General features: G+C 47.4%; 1 protein-coding gene across 1 annotated transcript in view; it reads left to right on the top strand.

Moving 5' to 3' along the window:
* LOC115144710 (DENN domain-containing protein 5B-like) overlaps positions 1–20,000 on the top strand; it is a 40,640-nt gene that overhangs the window by 364 nt on the left and 20,276 nt on the right. The window contains 9 exon segments of the mRNA XM_029685738.2: positions 9,017–9,126; positions 10,415–11,129; positions 11,680–11,867; positions 14,284–14,440; positions 14,443–14,783; positions 14,981–15,212; positions 16,711–16,861; positions 16,959–17,034; positions 17,384–17,503. Coding sequence (XP_029541598.2) covers positions 9,017–9,126; positions 10,415–11,129; positions 11,680–11,867; positions 14,284–14,440; positions 14,443–14,783; positions 14,981–15,212; positions 16,711–16,861; positions 16,959–17,034; positions 17,384–17,503 — 2,090 coding nt within the window.

Here is a 20,000-nt window from a genome sequence, read left to right as displayed (position 1 = left end):
AGCGTTAACTGCCGAATTTGCCAACGCAATTGAAGGTGAAATCACCAAGAGGTCTTCAATCAATTGATTCATCAAAGTGACTGGGCGACCGTCCGAGTTATTTTATTTTATTTTATCGAGCTTAGTCAAGTGAGAAGTGCAATGGTGCCTATCCATCCAGTATCGGTGAGACTTCGGGAAAACAGCTGAGGCGGTCAGCAGGGAGTGTTTATTGTCGTGACAGTCACAGCTGAGCAGATATAGAAATCCCTTAAAATTGCCTTCTCAATCAATTCATATTTAACAGTTTTGACTGATGGGCAACTCCAGTCCTCGGGGCCGAGGTGGTGTCATGCTCTCTCCATTCCTAACAAACACAGCTGAGAATTCTACACTGAAGATAATGATTAGTTGATTATTGGAGTCAGGTGTGTTTACTGGGGCATTGCCCCCGAGAACTGTAGCTTCCCATCCCTGGCCTATATATATCCATGATTACAGCATATTGTGTTTTTATTGTCATTATAAAGTCTGAACACTCGCCACATCACTCCCTGGGGGATGGGGTTGTGTAGTTATTAGAGGAGAACGGCTGATGCCAACCATGTAGGCCAGGGTATTCTGGATTGGTGTCACGCTTTCCCATCCCTAGCAAAGACGGCTTTTTAAAATGGAACTAATTGCATTTTTAACTGAAGATCATTAGATTATTGGAGTTGGGTGTATTAGCTGGGGTAAAAGTGTTGCCCTACGAGGTCCAGAGCCTGCTGGTTTTCTGTTCTACCTGGTAACCGAAGAAAAGAAGTGAGATTAACTTGTACTATCCCCCCCAAAAAATCTCCTGTTGCTCAAGTGCATCACAGGATGTGATGGGAGGAGTCATCAGGGGAGGAGATGCCAATTAAGAACACATTCTTATTTTCAATGATGGCCTAGGAACAGTGGGTTAACTGCCTGTTCAGGGGCAGAACGACAGATTTGTACCTTGTCAGTTCGGGGATTTGAACTTGCAACCTTCCGGTTACTAGTCCAACACTCTAACCACTAGGCTACCCTGCCGCCCCACCCTATGTAGTGAACACCACCCTATGTAGTGAACACTCCCCTGGCTGCCAGTCCGTTTCTTCTGTAGCCAACTCCTTTGTGGTTGTCGGAGCCTCTTCTGGTCCGGTCTCCTGGATGCAGTGGTGGAGGGCGTCAGATTGCCATGGTGACCATGACAGTCAACCACAGTGACGCTGCGTTAGTGCCTGAAACCTGGGGGAGGGGGGTGGTCACATCAGGAGCTATATGGCTAGACTCTCATGACATTATCTCTAAGAGAAAAGACTTACCGCGAAGATGAATGCCTAAAGCAGTGGTTGGCCTTCCTGTCGGCTCTGAATTGTCAGAATAGTATTAGAATGATTCATTTCAGCTTTTATTTCTTTCATCACATTCCCAGTGGGTCAGAAGTTTACATGCTACCAAATACTAATTGAGTGTATTGCCTTTAAATTGTTTAACTTGGGTCAAACATTTTGGGTAGCCTTCCACACGCTTCCCACAATAAGTTGGGTGAATTTTGGCCCGTTCCTAATGACAGCTGGTGTAACTAAGTCAGGTTTGTAGGCCTCTTTGCTCGCACACACTTTTTCAGTTCTTCCCACAAATTTTCTATAGGATTGAAGTCAGGGCTTTGTGAAGGCCACTCCAATACCTTGACTTTGTTGTCCTTAAGCCATTTTGCCACAACTTTGGAAGTATGCTTGGGGTCATTGTCCATTTGGAAGACCCATTTGCGACCAAGCTTTAACTTCCTGACTGATGCCTTGAGATGTTGCTTCAATGTAGCCACATCATTTTACTTCCTCATAATGCCATATATTTTGTGAAGTGAACCAGTCTCTCCTGTAGAAAATCACCCCCACAACATGATGCTGCAACCCCCGTGCTTCACGGTTGGGATGGTGTTCTTCGGCTTGCAAGCATCCCCCTTTTTCCTCCAAACATAACGATGGTCATTATGGCCAAACAGTTCGATTTTTGTTTCATCAGACCAGAGGACATTTCTCCAAAAAGTACAATCTTTGTCCACATGTGCAGTTGCAAACCGTAGTCTGGCTTTTTTATGGCGATTTTGGAGCAGTGGCTTCTTCCTTGCTGAGCAGCCTTTCAGGTTATGTTGACATAGGACTCGTTTTACTGTGGATATAGACTTTTCCCCCTGTTTTCTTCAGCATCTTCACAAGGTCCTTTGCTGTTGTTCTGGGATTGATTTGCATTTTTCGCACCAAAGTACGTTAATTGCTAGGAGACAGAACTCGTCTCCTTCCTAAGCGCTATGACAGCTGCGTGGTCCCATGGTGTTTATACTTGCCTACTAGTGTTTGTACAGATGAACGTGATACCTTCAGGTGTTTGGAAATTGCTTCCAAGGATGAACCAGACTTGTGGAGGTCTACAATTTTGGCTTATTTCTTTTAATATTCCCATGATGTCAAGTGAAGAGGCACTGAGTTTGAAGGTAGGCCTTGAAATACATCCACAGGTACACCTCCAAATGATGTCAATTAGCCTATCAGAAGCTTCTAAAACCATCACATAATTTTATGGAATTTTCCAAGCTGTTTAAAGGCGGAGTCAACTTAGTGTATGTAAACTTCTGACCCACTGGAATTGTAATGCAGTGAAATAATCTGTCTGTAAACAATTGTTGGAAAAATTACTTGCCATGCACAAAGGGAGGGGGCTGGGAAAGAATCCCTGTGGTGTGTAAATTGTATATTGCAAGCTCTGGTATACTGGATTCTCCATATTAAGTCCCAAGTGAGGAAGAGGCAAGGAATGCGTTATTCAGAATAGAACAATCTGCACCATCTTCCCACTGGCTCTCTGTCATTGTGAAATTCACAGAACACACAGTCACACCCTATATTCTTTATGGAGGTGGGGGAGAAGGACAGGACAGGGGACTGAGCATCCAAGGCAGAATATCCTCCGTAGAGTAGGTCTCCAGGGAACATGGTGGGGTGGTAACCGGACACATTTAACCCTCCAAGACTGTCGTCATACATCCTATCTAGCCTGGTGTTTATGTCAGGATGTGAAAAACCCTACCCTTACACCCCCTCACATTCACAACACCCCCTGCTGAGGATCACCTTATCAGGTTTGTCAGTGAAAAGGAAAGGACGGGGGGGTTGCTGCTGCTAGTGGATCTGGCCTTCACCTGTCTGCTTATGTAATATCAGGTCATACTAATCTCTGCTGCAGCAAGGCAGCACTGCCTTTCATGGATTTGTGTGTGTCGGTAGATAGATGTGCTTTGAGGGGTGTGTGTGTCTACATATCTGTCGATGGTGAATGTTTTTTTTTTGAGAGATGTCTTATTTTCATGTGTGTTTTGTAATTGGAGAGTGACTTGAAAGAAACAATCTTCTCTTGTTGGCCCCTCAATAGATGCCTCTGTTTCTGCAGCCCTAATCAAATTTCACATGATGTTCCCGGCTGGAATGCCGGGTCGCCATGGTTTCAGCTCCCGGCTCCAAACGGACGGGTGACTCTCACAGGGAATGACATCGGTGTCAGACGGGAACCACAGTGGGATGGTCAGGGATGCTGAAATGTCGCAAACAGGAAGACAAGGATGGACTGAAGTCCGATTAGGCTATGTTCCATGCAACTGAATATGAAAGGCTGGTGACTAACATTTTTTATCTTGTGAACTCTTGGTTGCTTCTGGAACCAATCAATGGTCAAACCTGAGTCCTCCGTTCTCAAGAATGTGTTATCCCTCTGTGCGAAAGCCTTGTCTTCCAGTCTGGGGGCAAGGTTAGATATAATTTGAGAAAGCATAGTTCGGCAAACCACATTGCTACATTTATTCAACCAGGAGACAGACGTAGGAGGATCTTGTAATTGAGGCAGTGTCTGCTCATTGAATGAGAGACCGTGTCTGCTCATTGAATGAGAGGCAGTGTCTGCTCATTCTGTCGTTTCATCTCTCAACCCACCTCCATCTCTCTCGTTCTCCTCCTCCTCATCATCTGCCCATCCAAGGGTATGATGAATTGAATGTGGTGGAGCAATTGAGTTAGGCAAGGATGAAATCTTCTCAGTCATCCCTGTCTATCTGTCCGTTTGAAGGATGAAAAGCTGCGCATGACTGTTAATCATACGTTCAAATATGTCCGCTGTTTCATCGTCTTTAGGTGTCCGATCCCTCCTCTGTCTGTATATCTGCTGTATGAGAACTGGGTGTTTAACAGTCAGTAAGCCTACTAGGATCCTATGAAATTGTATGCGTTTGGAATCTTCAAACATGACATCTATTAGACCAATGAAAACCAGATGTCATCCCGTGATCAATCAACAAAATCCATTAGAGCACACCATATCAAAATGTTTTAAAACATTTCTCAACAAACCAAGTTGAGCCATTTTTTTTATTGGACAAGGTCTGTTACTGCCTTCCCATTTTAGTTTTGTTCTGTAAGTGTGCCTACTGAAAAAGCCTCCAGTTTGATAACGAAATGGTAATATGTGGCGTAACATGGTCCTCTTACTGAGGCTGAGTACTGTCGTGACTCTGACTAAACGCCCCTTGAGAAATCCAGCCATGCTGGAGTGGGATCCTGTGGTGTTGAGATTCCGTGCAGTGTCTGGGTGACGGGGACGTTGCAGTGTCTGGGTGTCTGGGGGACGTTGCCGTGTCTGGGGGACGTTGCCGTGTCTGGGGGACGTTGCAGTGTCTGGGTGTCTGGGTGACGGGGACGTTGCAGTGTCTGGGTGACGGGGACGTTGCAGTGTCTGGGTGTCTGGGGGACGTTTCCGTGTCTGGGGGACGTTTCCGTGTCTGGGTGACGGGGACGTTGCAGTGTCTGGGTGACTGGGACGTTGCAGTGTCTGGGTGACGGGGACGTTGCAGTGTCTGGGTGATGGGGACGTTGCAGTGTCTGGGTGATGGGGACGTTGCAGTGTCTGGGTGATGGGGACGTTGCAGTGTCTGGGTGATGGGGACGTTGCAGTGTCCGGGGGACGTTGCAGTGTCCGGGGGACGTTGCAGTGTCCGGGTGACGTTGCAGTGTCCGGGTGACGTTGCAGTGTCCGGGTGACGTTGCAGTGTCCGGGGGACGTTGCAGTGTCCGGGGGACGTTGCAGTGTCTGGGTGACGGGGACGTTGCAGTGTCTGGAGTAGAACTGTGAGACTGAGGCCCTCTTCTGATGAGAATTCACTTCTCATCCTTCATTCTTTCTATCTTTTCTCCTTCCTTCCTCTGAGTAATCACTGATCCCTCGTGGCAGAAGTGGTGTGAGCAGACATGTATGTAGGAGAATCTTGCTTTTGCTGGAGTTACTTCATGAAGGGTTAAATGCGTTTCGGTATTGTTACCCCAGCCAGCAGATCTGTTGCAGTCTCTCTGGAGTGGGCTGAGCTGATTTAGTCACACAGCCTAACCGAGGCACCGTTTTAATCTTCCATCCACAGAACCATAACAAGCCACCCTCGCTCCCTGCTTCACCATCTCTCCTGTTATCTCCCTCTTCCTACATCTCTCCATCCCACTTCTCTTTCTGTCAGTTGAACCCCCTCGCCTCCTGTTTTTTTTCTCTCTGCCCCTCTCTCCATTTCTCTCTTTCTTTGTCTCCTTAAAATATTTCATTTTAATGTGGTCAGCAACTTCCTAATATTTGACTTCCATCTCTGACACAACACTCTGGAAGGTATTCATTTCAAGTGCTTGTGTTTTTTAAATGGGTCATGGTAAGGCATTAGAAGAACCGGTTCAGCGAGTCCACATGAGCACTGAGCAGTGAAACCCAAATAACAATCCCAGGCATGGTTTGGGTTAAATAGCTTTCACACTGTGTGTGTGTGTGTGTGTGTTCACCCAACTAATTGCATCAGCTGATGACTGGCTTCTTCAAGGCCATGATAACCGTAACGCCAGCGGAGATGGCTACCATGGCAACCAGACATCGTTCTCTTCTTGATGACGAGGCCCTGAGGAAGATCAAGGCCTGGTAGATAAACACAAAGACCACACTGTGATGACTCATCACATATCTGCATGCCGTGTCCCTTGATTTAAAATCAAATAGAGAATCGGTACGGTACAACACTCGGCAAGATGGTGTCGTTTTTAATACCAGCTCTGAATCTCTTCCTTATCATACTGATATCCTACATGGCTGCCCTGTTCTCATAACATTGTATGGGCACAACCCACCCACCAGAGTCGTATTCAGTAGTGCACACACAGTAGCAGGTCGTTATGCAATGGACAGCGAATACAAGCGTGTCTTTTTGGACAATTTCAGGTAGTCCTGCATTTCAGGATGTTTATTTCTCTTCTTCCTAGCACCCAACCTTCATTACTACCCACCCACCAGCCTGATGCAAAGCCCAACCTTCATTACTACCCACCCACCAGCCTGATGCAAAGCCTAACCTTCATTACTACCCACCCACCAGCCTGATGCAAAGCCCAACCTTCATTACTACCCACCCACCAGCCTGATGCAAAGCCCAACCTTCATTATTCAAAGCCTAACCTTCATTACTACCCACCCATCAGCCTGATGCAAAGCCCAACCTTCATTACTACCCACCCACCAGCCTGATGCAAAGCCCAACCTTCATTACTACCCACCCACCAGCCTGATGCAAAGCCCAACCTTCATTACTACCCACCAGCCTGATTCAAAGCCCAACCTTCATTACTACCCACCCACCAGCCTGATGCAAAGCCCAACCTTCATTATTACCCACCAGCCTGATGCAAAGCTCAACCTTCATTACTACCCACCCACCAGCCTGATGCAAAGCCCAACCTTCATTACTACCCACCAGCCTGATTCAAAGCAAAGCAATTCTCAGTTTTGCTCCGTCTCTTGCCTTCGGCATCCTTACTGTTCTCGGCTTTCTGTGCATCATCGGAGAAGCAGGTGGAATGCTGGAATCTGGCTGGATAAGTGGATATGCGTCAAAGCATTAGATTACAAGATGTGTTTTTGAGCAGTGAGTGTTTTGGTGTGTGTGCAAATGCCAGGCAGAGTAGTATTGTGAAGAGTGGTGCACTCAAGGGAAGGAGAGTGACTGTGATGCTTTAAATGAGGTAGTGAGTGTACTTCCCTGTGTCTTACATACACAGGATATGCTTTACTATCCTTGTGGGGACCTAACATCTTATTTAAATTTAAAATACTATTTTTCCTAACCCCTAATTGTAAGCCTAAAATAGCCTTTGTCTTTGGGACATGGGAAATGTCCCCACTTGGTACAATTTCTTGTTTTACTTCCCCGGTGGGGACTTTTCTGGTACCCACAAGGAGATATATATATATATATGCGCGCACACACAGAGAGCTCTATGTAAGTGGATCAGGCAGCTGACACAGGGGACAGTGAGAGGCAGGAGATGCATCAGGCAGACAAGCTAATACATCAAGGTCAGAGGAAGTGCGAGTCACTGGTGACGCACTCAAATGGCCTCTAATTTTTTTAAAGGAATTCTTTCCTTCTCTTCAGTGCCAAACCAAGGATAATCTTTTTATTTGATTTTTTTTACCAGACCCCAGGTTCAGCATGTACTGTAAACCGTTAATTTGGGATCCATTCTGTGCATTGCTCCTGCTTCTACAACCTTTACTCATTTTCAGTGTGAGGGGATGGAGGTTGCGGCGTGAGGGGATGGAGGTTGCGGCGTGAGGGGATGGAGGTTGCGGCGTGAGGGGATGGAGGTTGCGGCGTGAGGGGATGGAGGTTGCGGCGTGAGGGGATGGAGGTTGCGGCGTGAGGGGATGGAGGTTGCGGCGTGAGGGGATGGAGGTGAGGGGATGGCGGTTGCGGCGTGAGGGGATGGCGGTGCGGCGTGAGGGGATGGAGGGTGCGGCGTGAGGGGATGGAGGGTGCGGCGTGAGGGGATGGAGGGTGCGGCGTGAGGGGATGGAGGTTGCGGCGTGAGGGGATGGAGGGTGCGGCGTGAGGGGATGGAGGTTGCGGCGTGAGGGGATGGAGGTTGCGGCGTGAGGGGATGGCGGTTGCGGCGTGAGGGGATGGCGGGTGCGGCGTGAGGGGATGGAGGTTGCGGCGTGAGGGGATGGAGGTTGCGGCGTGAGGGGATGGAGGTTGCGAGGGGATGGAGGTTGCGGCGTGAGGGGATGGAGGTTGGCGGTGCGGCCTGAGGGGATGGCGGGTGCGAGGGGATGGTGAGGGGATGGCGGTTGCGGCGTGAGGGGATGGAGGGTGAGGGGATGGCGGCGTGAGGGGATGGAGGGTGCGGCGTGAGGGGATGGAGGTTGCGGCGTGAGGGGTTGGAGGGTGAGGGGATGGAGGGTGCGGCGTGAGGGGATGGAGGTTGGGCGTGAGGGGATGGAGGGTGCGGCGTGAGGGGATGGAGGGTGCGGCGTGAGGGGATGGAGGTTGCGGCGTGAGGGGATGGCGGGTGCGGCGTGAGGGTGCGGCGTGAGGGGATGGAGGTTGCGGCGTGAGGGGATGGAGGTTGCGGCGTGAGGGGATGGAGGGTGCGGCGTGAGGGGATGGAGGGTGCGGCGTGAGGGGATGGAGGTTGCGGCGTGAGAGGGTGCGGCGTGAGGGGATGGCGGGTGCAGCAGCTGCTGTGGAAGCTCTGCTGGGGTGGTTGTGATCTGGGTCTCCCAGGGCTTCCCATCTTCACAGTAGGACCACATTTTCTACTAGCCCTGTCTGAAAATGGCTAGCGGGCTACCTTAAGATCCTGCTCTGGTCTCACTGCTTCTGTCTCGACCCTCTACAATCTCACCTCTAGCTCAATAAAGGGATTAAACACACATGGTTTTTCACTGGTGTCAAATGAAGGGTAAACGTTGTGCTGTCTCTGATATTAAATCCTAACCCTGTCTGGTAACCACCGTGTTCTCCACCATGTCCCCTTACTAAGAATTCAGTGCGGCGATGAAGGTCACTTGTCCCTCTGATTTTGTCTGTGCCAGTATTGCAACGCTGACTCTTTCATTGTCTCTACCCTCCCTCTCTCTATTTCAACATCTGTCCTTCTTCTCATCTCTTTGCTAGGTGAGAGCTTTGAGCAGAGCCCCATCCGGAGGTCCTTCAGGTCCAAGGTTCTGGCCCACTACCCTGAGAGCACAGACAGGAGTCCCTTCAACAGAGATGTAGTCAACATGGTAAGACAGTGGAGCTACGATACGTTTAGAGAACTTATATACAGAGAAGAGGGTTAAGTCATTATTTTTATGGTATTTAGACTGTTTTAGCCCTTTCTAGAGATGGTTGTAATGTGTCCATGTGAAAACAGCTTCATGTATTGCATTTATTACAACGTGTGTCATGTTAAATTACAGTGCAGCTTATTGTGGACATTCTGTTGTATTCTGTTACAGAATTGGGGACTTTATCGGTTTGTGCACTATTGTTTTGTTAATGTACGTTTTGGGGTTTAACGATGTTGTCGCAAATCTGTCAGTGTAAATTAGTAATTGAACCAATTGAAAGTAATAAACAAAAAGCTGATTGTTTGGAACTGCTGTGACATCCCTTCTTTGTTTTGTTCTTCAGAACCACAATGCATTTCTCTTTTATGCAAATGAGAATATTTTCTGTTTCAAGTGTTATCATTTTTAAGAAGCATTTTTTGAGACATTAGTTTCTTTCAAAATGTATGGCATTTCAATAATAAAATAAGTTGTTTAATGGCACATTCTTGTCTGGATAATGAAAGCACTAGGCAGGAACTCGACAGCATCTCATTTTAAATGAACCAATAAACAAATGTTAGTTTTTCATGAAGCTGATGCCTGTTGTGAGCACAGACACTGAAGTACTTTGTAACAGATGGATAGAGCACCTTTTCATGGAGCCACACTCAGCTCTGACTCTCCACAAACAAGACCCCTTTGTCCTTTATTTTAACGACTTTTACACAACTTGTGTGTCGGCTCATGGGTCCCGGTCGCGGCCGGCTGTGACAGTCCGGGATCGAAATCGTGTCTGTAGTGACACCTCAAGTACTGTGATGTAGTGCCTGAGACAGCTGGCAAATAAGGGCCCTCTTTCTTTAAACCCCCCCCCCCCCCCGCTAGTCTTCAATGTTATTTGTCAGAATGGAGTCTCTTAAAGAATGATTTGACCCCTCATCCCTGTCCATAATTCCTTGTGTGTTTGATAAAAGAACATGTTATTGAAGGCAGTTGACACTGTCATTCTCTCTGTATTTTCCCTCTTCACCTCCTCCTACCGCTCTCTACCTTTTCTCCTTTTCCTCTGCTATGTCCTCTAAAACATCCCAACTCTTCTGTCCATATCTCTCCCCCACCACCTCTTCATCCTCCTTCCTCTCACTCATCTTAAATGTTTTTTTCCTCCCATATCACCCTTCCCCTCTGTCTCCTCCTCCCTTCGTCTCTGTCTCCATCTCTCTCGATACTCCATCCTCATCTCTCTCTCTTTCCCCAGCTCTGCATGCCACGAGGCTTGTCATTCCGTAGTCAGACGGACAGCCGCGACTCCCGCTTCCACTCCTTCACGGTCGCTCGGGATGACGGCACACACTCCTACGGCTTTGTGCAAATGTACTACGAGGAGGTGACGAGCGCCCAGATCACCGCGGCGATGCAGACCCTCCATCAGATGCACCACGTCGAGCATCACTCCACCTCTTCTTCATCTCGCTCTACCTCCTCCGCCTCCTCCCCCTCCACATCCAGCATGGACTCTCTGGTGAGCAGCCTGGACGAGTCGGATGCTGCTTCCCTGGCAGAGCGTCCCCTGTTGGCTTGTTTGGGCTGCACAGTGGGTTCCTTCCAGCCGGCCCGGGACACCCTGTATGTCTCCAAGGCCCTCTGCCTCCTGACGCCCCTCCCCTTCCTCCTCGCCGCCCGCCACTTCCTGTCCCAGCTGCACCAGGCGGTGACATCTCATGCCGCCCCGCCGCTGCCCCTAGAGAGCTACATCCACAACATCCTGTATGAGGTGCCCGCGCCGCCGCCTGGTCGGTCGCTCCGGTTCCACGGGGTCCAGGGGCCCATCGTGTGCCAGCAGCCCGGCCCAGAGGAGCTCCCGCTGGGGGACTACCCACTGGGAGAGGCCTTCTCTCTGCTGGGGGTGGAGAACCTGGTGAGACTGCTTACCTCTGTGCTGCTGGAGACTCAGATCCTGCTTTACTCACAAGGTGAGGACCAAAGGACCAGGCAGCGTTTGCTGAAAGATCAACAATCTAGTTTTTTTTTCTCCCTTCTAACCTTCACTCTAAACATGTTCAATTCCCATCATGCACTTTAAAGTATTAGATTGGTACTGGAGTTGTACCCCGAACAGCACACGTTGTTGTAGCCCCAGACAAACTCTCCTGATTCAACTAATAATCAAGACCTCAGGTGAGTTTGTCTGGGGCTACAACATGTGCTGTTCGGGGTGCTGGAGGACTGGCGTTTGGAAACCCAACACTAGTACATGGTGGTGACTGTATGAGTGCACACTTTTGAGATTCGGACCACAACCTAATCGTAACTAAAACTTCACCACAACAATGCAACACATGTATCCATGATATGAGTACCACCAGGGTCAAATTCCTCAAATCAGCAACAATTTAAAATCTCCCCCCTCTGTCTCGGTCTCCCATACTATCAAAAGGTTGACGACAACAACTTAACAACAATACAACACATTAGTACACCTGCGGTCCAATTCCCTCAGTCTTTCCATCTCTCTGTCTCCAGACTACCAGCGGTTGATGACTGTGGCAGAGGGCATCACCACCCTGCTGTTCCCGTTCCAGTGGCAGCATATCTACCTGCCCATCCTGCCCGCTCCCCTGCACCACCTCCTGGATGCACCAGTGCCCTTCCTCATGGGTATCCAGAGGAGGGACGGCGCCCAACGCTCCACTCTGGAGCTGTCCAATGAGGTACAGTATTAGAATGGCATGTACTTAGTCATCTGTGTTTGGGACTGTAGCCATGTAATGGCACTTTTATTCTCAAAATGGCTTTATTTAACCAGTTGACTTATTGTGAACACATTCTCTTCTTTAGTAACCACCTGACCAAGAAGGAGTGATAAATGTATTGCACTTGCGATGCAGTAGGACAAACAATGTTGCCACTCATTCCTAAGTTCCTATTTCTCTATTAAGAATAGGTTGCTGAATCCATGTACCTAGTGCGTTTTAAATCCACTATTGAATCCCATTTTTTTTATTGGCTTTACCACATGGAATTAGAAGCATTTTAATTCACATTCTCTATAGCTTTCCAGTAGGCATTGTGATACACATTTTGACAGGCATTCACTGACCTTGCAAAACATTTCAACATGCTTTCCAGCAGTCTAATGTACTACGTAGTCTATGTAGTCATTCTAATAACAGGCTTTTTTTTTTTTTTTTTTTACCTTTATTTTACTAGGCAAGTCAGTTAAGAACAAATTCTTATTTTCAATGACGGCCTAGGAACAGTGGGTTAACTGCCTGTTCAGGGGCAGAACGACAGATTTGTACCAGCTTGGGGGTTTGAACTTAAAGAGTTCTGTAACGGACGGTTAAAGAGCGCTGTAACGCGCTGTAACGGACGGTTAAAGAGCGCTGTAACGGACGGTTAAAGAGCGCTGTAACGGACGGTTAAAGAGCGCTGTAACGGACGGTTAAAGAGCGCTGTAACGGACGGTTAAAGAGCGCTGTAACGGACGGTTAAAGAGCGCTGTAACATTTGCTACATTCTTGCAGTGCCTGTACAAATGAATCCTATTCTGGTTGCATATTAATATCCCCCTGCTCTCTGGTGCTGACGAAATATAGAGATTCACACATCTCCTCAGGCGATCTCCTACACTTCTCCCCAAATCCCCAAATCACACCATGCTGTATAAGCGTTTTGCTAGGGTTGTGCATCCCAAATGAGGTCCTATTCCCTATATAGTGCACTACTTTTGACCAGGACCCATAGGGCTTTATGTAGGGGAATAGGATGCCATTTAGGATAGAACTCAAGGAGTTTTCTTTGAAGTGGTAGAGTTGTCCCATAAATACACCAGTAGAAGGAGAGTGCTGAGCCGTGGGCGACGGTGGGAGGAAGGCAGGCACCTGGCATCACATTTCCAGAGAAATCGGACAATGTGAATAATTAACAGGGTTTAAGAATTGCCCATTTTTATTTCTGGGTGTGCTTGAGAGGATAAGGGTAACATGGTAGGTAGCAGTGCAGATGGCAGAACACATCTAGAGCGTATCCTATTGTAAATGTATTTCTATACAACCCTCTCCTTGTAGTTCCATCCTTCCAGCAGGATGGAATACATTTTTTTTCTGTATCCTTACCCGAAGACGAGGCTTTTTAAACGGCACAGATTTGTTTTAATGGAATTTAGCTGATGCATCACAGTGGAATGTTCTCAGATTTTGTCATAGTGAATTGGGTCACCATACTGCGAGGTGGGGGGGGTTTATCATAGAGGGTTTTGTCACCTTTCCCATGAGAAGAGGAGCAGGGACGCATTTGAATCACATCATCCTTTAAAGGCACATTCTACGTTAAGTTTGACAACTTAAATGAATGATACCCATTGTTCATGCCCGTTCTTAAAGAATATCACTGTCTTGTTGTTTTTCAAGTTGAGGAGTGGGCCTTAAGTAGAATTGTAAACAAACGGTAGTCTGTGTGAATCGGTCATCACATGGGGTTAAAAAAAAAAAAAACTTCCTGCAGAGCACACTGTCAATGCTGTTGAATAGGGTTTGGTGTCAGTCTCTGACGTAGTTCTATGTGCCAGGCTAGTGCCTGCTTGGCTTCTCTCCAGAGGTCGACTCATTTTTCTGACTGGTTTTGCATTTATAAAAAAATGTGTGTCTGTGAATGAGGTGATAGTCCCAGATCTGTTTGGACAGAGTTGGCTATACAGCACAAAGACCTATGGGACCAGGATATGTACATCTAATTGTGTTCTAACGTCAACGAGCGTAGTTAAATCTCTTATCTTAATGGGATGTTTGCATACTTGGCCCTAATGTTATCAGTGGTAATGACCTCTGTACAGTCTGAATTATCTACATGAAGAAGAGTTGCTTGTTGTGCCACTCTGCCAGGATGGGTTTGTGTTCCCTTTTTGAACATTTTAACAAGGATTCCGCAGCCTTCTCCCAAAGTGTGCACTTGCACACTCTCTGTCTGAGATTTAGCGATGATGGAAACTCCCTCCAGCCAATCCTTAACTGCTAAATCCATGATGGGGAGTTTGCATGTGCACACTTTGGGAAAGGTCCCTTTATTTGATGATGATAGTTAAACAGATTTTTACATTTACTGTTGCTTTCCCATCCCCCTCTCCAGGCCAATCTGTGCTTCGTGGACATTGACAATCACCGTGTGGATCCACCCGAAGACCTGCCCCTCTTCCCAGACCAGCTGGAGCTCATCCAGGAAGTGAACGAGGTGCTGCTGCGCTTCGGCCTCCAGCCATACGGGGGCTCTACAACCACCAAGCCCGCCCCGCCGCTCCCCCCTGCCTCAGCAGCCTCGTCCTGGAGGACCTGATGGAAGACCGGCGCAACGGGAACCTGGGAGGGGAGGAGTTGGCCGTGCTGGAACGACTGCAGGCACTGGCCAGGAGGTGTGGAGGAGGGGGGATGGCGGGAGGGAAGACGCTGGGACGGGCGTTTGAGGAGGAAGAGGAGGAGCTGAAGGCAGCCAAGATGAACGTGCAGCTGAGGGAGGTGTTCGCGGGGCGTTTCACCTCCATGTTCGGGAGGTACGAAGAGTTTGTGATCCACAGCGCTCCCGACCTGGAGTCCTGGCTGGGCAACCGTGAGGGAACGAGCAACTTTGATAAGGTAATGAAGATCGATCAACAATCATTCACTGAATGAATACCATAGACTCTCCTATCCATAGCCTACTCCTTCAGTCAGTAATCCAACATGCATGGACAGGAAGCTGTCATTCAGGATACAAGCAATATTCTACCACTGTTATTGATTTTAAGTGAAGAGTTAACATTTTGTGTACTTGTGCGTTTTTCTATCCCCAGGGCTCTTTCCTGTCGGCGCAGCCTGCCACACACCTACACTTCCTGTCTCGGTTCCTGGAGACGGCCATGTTTTCATCGTTCGTAGACAGCAAGGTGTTGTCTCGCTGGGCAGACCGGGAGCCACTGCAGCGCGTGTTCGACAGGCGCTTGGAGAGGGAGCGCCTCTACAACACGTTCGAGGATGATCCTGGTAACCGGCACTACAGGAAGTGCACAGTGCTCCATGAGTCAGGTGGGTTCAGGGGAAACTGGATTCAGGGGTGCTACAGTAGTACTCATTCAATATTTCCCATTATTATTGCATGTGGTTGTTAGGGAACACAACAGAATAAAGAATATAACTTTTGTACACCACAATGAGTGCTTCTTATTGGACAAGTTTAGATCACTGTTTCAGGCCACTTTTTTTGGGGGGTTTGTTGCTTGATGAACATGTTCTGTTTGTTCTTTGTCCAAAGCATAGAGCAGGGTTCTCCAATAAGTGGCCTGTGGGTGATTCTATTCGGCCCCCACGTTTTCTGAGCAAAAAAATACAGAAATTCTGTTTGTCAAATACTATGTATGTTTTGACTATGCTCTGGCCCCCTGACCCTGCCCCTCAAGGAAACTGGGGACCCATTGCACGGAGGGCATTGGGAGGCAGGGATTAGCGTCTCCAAAACCACAGAACACACATTGTATGTCATTTTCTTTCTTTCTACTCCCTATATTCCCTCAGTTCCACTGAAGAGAGAAACAAAGGAGGGAAAACTTAGGAGCACCGTAGAATGTAGAATGCCAGAACATGAGAGGGATGGGGAATATTCTGTTCTGGGGAAAGGGAGTTCAGTATCAATCTGAGAGAATGAAAAGGTAGACACGAGAGGGGGAGAAAGTGAGAGAGAAGGGAATAAGAGGCATTGATGGTAAGAGGTATAAAAAGATGAATGGGGGAGAAGGCGACGGGGAATACTAGAGGGGTGGAGTATTGGAGGGGGGGGGGGGGGATAAGTAGCACATGAGGAAAAACAGTACATTGTGTCCCTATAATGAGACTCTCAGCTTTGAAGTTCTGCCAAGTGCTCTGCAGAGACTGCACCACTAAGTCTGCTCCAGTCTCTGTTTTAATAGTTCCTCTCCCTCCGTGTTTCCCAGCAATGTGGGATTTGTAAAGCAAACCAGATAGGGATCCACTTCCACATCACGACAACACATGACCTTGTTTCTGCACAAAGAGCTTTCCAGATTAGACATGCAGTATGACGTTGTATCTACAACTCTGGATGTGAAAGGAGGCTTATACAAATGGTCCTTCGATGTTGGACTGCAGAAGAATGAGAATTTAGAAATTAACATGATGTAGAAAATATAGTATTGAGCAGAGTCCTGTATGGCTCAATTGGTAGAGCATGGCACTTGCAATGTCTGGATTGTGGGTTTGATTCCCGCTGGGGCAACCCCATACAAAGATAAATGAATATAAGTTGCTTAGGATAACGGAGTCTGCTAAATGGCTGTTATTACTGCGCTGGCCTGGTTACATATCCAGCATAGTTCCTGGAAATGACAATGGGTATTCGGTGTAATTCCGTTATCATGGAATTGCCTCTGTGACAGGAAAATATCAGGCAGCACAGTATGGCTTGGGTCAGCACACTAGTGTGAAAAGGTTACTAGAGGCTGCCTCTCTTACAGCCTTCTCCAGTAGGCCCCACTCACATCCCCCACCTCTATTATCCTCTGGTTCCCAGTCCAGGCCATGGAGCGCAGGCTGCTTAAGGCTGACCACACGGCCATCCACCCCCACCTGTTGGACATGAGGATTGGCCAGGGCCGACACCAACAGGGCTGCTTCCCCAGGCTACAGGCTGATGTATTGGCACAGGGACACCACACCAACAAGTAAGTAACACATGCCCATATATACACACGTACACAACAATTACCTACACACACAAATGATCTACACAAACACACACCGTACATTGTGTCTGTGCAGGTGGTCAAGTCGTTACATCCCTAAGAGACCAGTGACCACTGAGACCACCTCAGGACTGGACAATGACCAGAGAGAGGTAAATGCCTGCTTTAGTTATATAGTCCAAAATCGACCTCTAGCCCATTTCCCATACCTGGTGTAAACAACATTGTAATGCCTTTACCTTTCTTTGTGTGAACACCATTCTGCCTTCTGGGCCGTGTTCATAGGTGCACACAATGGAAAAATTTATAAAACAACGATTTGTAACTGGGGAAAAAGAAAATGTGCCTTATTGAACAAGTCCATGTAGTGCCTCTCTGTTTCTGTCTGATCTACAAACCCAGGATGGGTAGGAGCTAGGCCAGAAAAGAAGTTATTGGCTGTTTTCAGAATCAACTTTAGTATTGTCTGATTGGCTGTTGTTCTCTGTGTTCATCCAATAGAAGTTCTCTCCGGGGAGGAGGATCCTATGCCAGTCTAAGCTGCTTGACCCCTCCCCCTCAGCTGTCACTCAAACCCAGCGTGGGTTCGTGGAGGGGCTGCTGAGGGAGTGTCGTGTGAAGGTAAGGGGTCACCTTAAGGCATCCGAATGCTTCCCAGCCAGTAGAGTTTGTGCAGATATTATGATTATGACATTTTGATGTTTTTGTTAGTTTTGGACTTATTCAGCTGTTCGGGCACATTTTCTTTCCTTTGAGAGGCCAGCCTATTTCGGGGCAGAAGTCTACACCCCTTCGTCAGTGATTGGTCAACAGTAGGGATTCAATGAGAGAACTTGTTTTCATGCAAATTGTTATATTGATAAATACTACACCAAACATCTTAGTGAGATGTAAAATGTATTTATTGAGTTAGATTTGGGTGTCTCTTCACAGTCCCCGCTGTTCCATAAGGGGTATTTTTACCTGATTCTACTGCTGGCATCAGTTACCTGATAGTTCCATGGCTCTATGTAGTACTGTGCTCCTCCCATAGTCTGTTCTGGACTTGTGGGGTATGCGTTGGTGTCCGAGCTGTGCGCTAGTAGTTTAAACAGACTACTCTGTGCATTCAGCTTGTCAACACCTCTTACAAAAACAAGTAGTGATGAAGTCATTCTCACCTGTTAACACATTTTTTTCATTTTCGTGTCAATCGCCAGTTGGCAACCCATCCCTTACGGGATTGTAAAGACAGCATATTAAAAATCAAATGTTTGTCTGTGCCCCAAATTTGGCACCCTTTTCCCTATATAGTTTACCACTTTTGCCTAAAGCCTCAGTAGTGCACTATATTGGGAAAAGGATGCCATTTCAGAGGTAACCAATGTGTGGGTGCTGTTATTCTGTCCTCAAGATGGAAGCAGTGTCAAGATGTGTAATACCTGTAGTTTATTGCAGCGATTCTCAGTCTGTCCTGGGTCCCCCACTGGGTGCATGGTTTGGTTTTTGCCCTAGCAATATGTTTCAAATAACCAACTCATCAAGCTTTGATTATTTGAATCGGCTGTGTAGTGTTAGGGCAAAAACCAAAACGTGCACCCAGGGCAGAGTATGTGAGCAGAGCGTGCCCAATTTGACTGGAGCGAGATTCCCAAAGGCTGGAGCGTCTGTCTTCTCACCCGCTCCAGTAGTGCTCACTTCAGGAGCTCAGGGCATCCCTGCCCCAGCATGCATTTGTAGCCCCTTGCTGTAGCTACTGTCATGCAGTAAGCTAAATATTTTCATAAAGAAACGTATACAACACACAGGTTCTAAATCAAGATAAGGACCAAGAGAGGGAGTGTGGTGACGTAGTGTCCACTGTTATGAGTAAGGCTTCGAACACACCAACAGCGATTTTGCTGTCTCCGAATACAGTTTGACGCTTACCTTCTATAAATCCAACGTATTGTAAGAACATGTTGAAGATAAATACACAACAGAGAAGACTAGAAATAACAATCAATGGAAAGAGTTGATTTTCAGTTCAACATCTGTTTTAGAATGTCAGTCCTGAACTCATAGCTAGGTGTGCTATGTTTTCATTGGTCTGAGTCTGGAGCAGCACACTTGTTATTTGGTAATTGGCCCAGTTGGACTGCAAGGACTTCAAATTGGTCAGGCTAGGGTGGGGGGGTTATAAATGACATCCAGTTTCTTTGTTCTGTGGGGATAATCACTGAGGGCAGGGAGCATGACCATCTACCTCCCTGCATGATATGTCCTCTTTGAATAAACCTATTTTCCTTCCCCTGATTTGCTTTGGGATCTGTGTTATTGAAGACTAACAGTATGCACTAACAGTATGCACTACGCCGACAGCACCACGCCGACAGCACCACGCCGAATGTACTGCAACCGCCTCTGCAACGCGTTGTTGTGAGGCAAACGCAGCGTTTAATTGGAAATGAATCATTCTGGTGGCCCAAAATTAAATAACGCTGTCGGTGTGTTCGAAACAAGTCCTGGATGCTACCTGCTGTTATGGTGCTAAACTATTAGGTTACAGACCGGATGCTACCTGCTGTTATGGTGCTAAACTATTAGGTTACATACTGGATGCTACCTGCTGTTATGGTGCTAAACTATTAGGTTACATACTGGATGCTACCTGCTGTTATGGTGCTAAACTATTAGGTTACAGACCGGATGCTACCTGCTGTTATGGTGCTAAACTATTAGGTTACATACCGGATGCTACCTGCTGTTATGGTGCTAAACTATTAGGTTACATACTGGATGCTACCTGCTGTTATGGTGCTAAACTATTAGGTTACATGCTACCTGGTTGCTAAACTATTAGGTTACATACTGGATGCTACCTGCTTATGGTGCTAAACTATTAGGTTACATACTGGATGCTACCTGCTGTTATGGTGCTAAACTATTAGGTTACATACTGGATGCTACCTGCTGTTATGGTGCTAAACTATTAGGTTACATACTGGATGCTACCTGCTGTTATGGTGCTAAACTATTAGGTTACATACTGGATGCTACCTGCTGTTATGGTGCTAAACTATTAGGTTACAGACCGGATGCTACCTGCTGTTATGGTGCTAAACTATTAGGTTACAGACCGGATGCTACCTGCTGTTAT

This window comes from Oncorhynchus nerka, linkage group LG17 (genome assembly GCF_034236695.1).
Source record: "Oncorhynchus nerka isolate Pitt River linkage group LG17, Oner_Uvic_2.0, whole genome shotgun sequence".
Classification (NCBI taxonomy): Eukaryota; Metazoa; Chordata; class Actinopteri; order Salmoniformes; family Salmonidae; genus Oncorhynchus; species Oncorhynchus nerka.
Note: the sequence above shows the minus strand (reverse complement) of the source record. Positions and strands in the feature narration are given on the sequence as shown.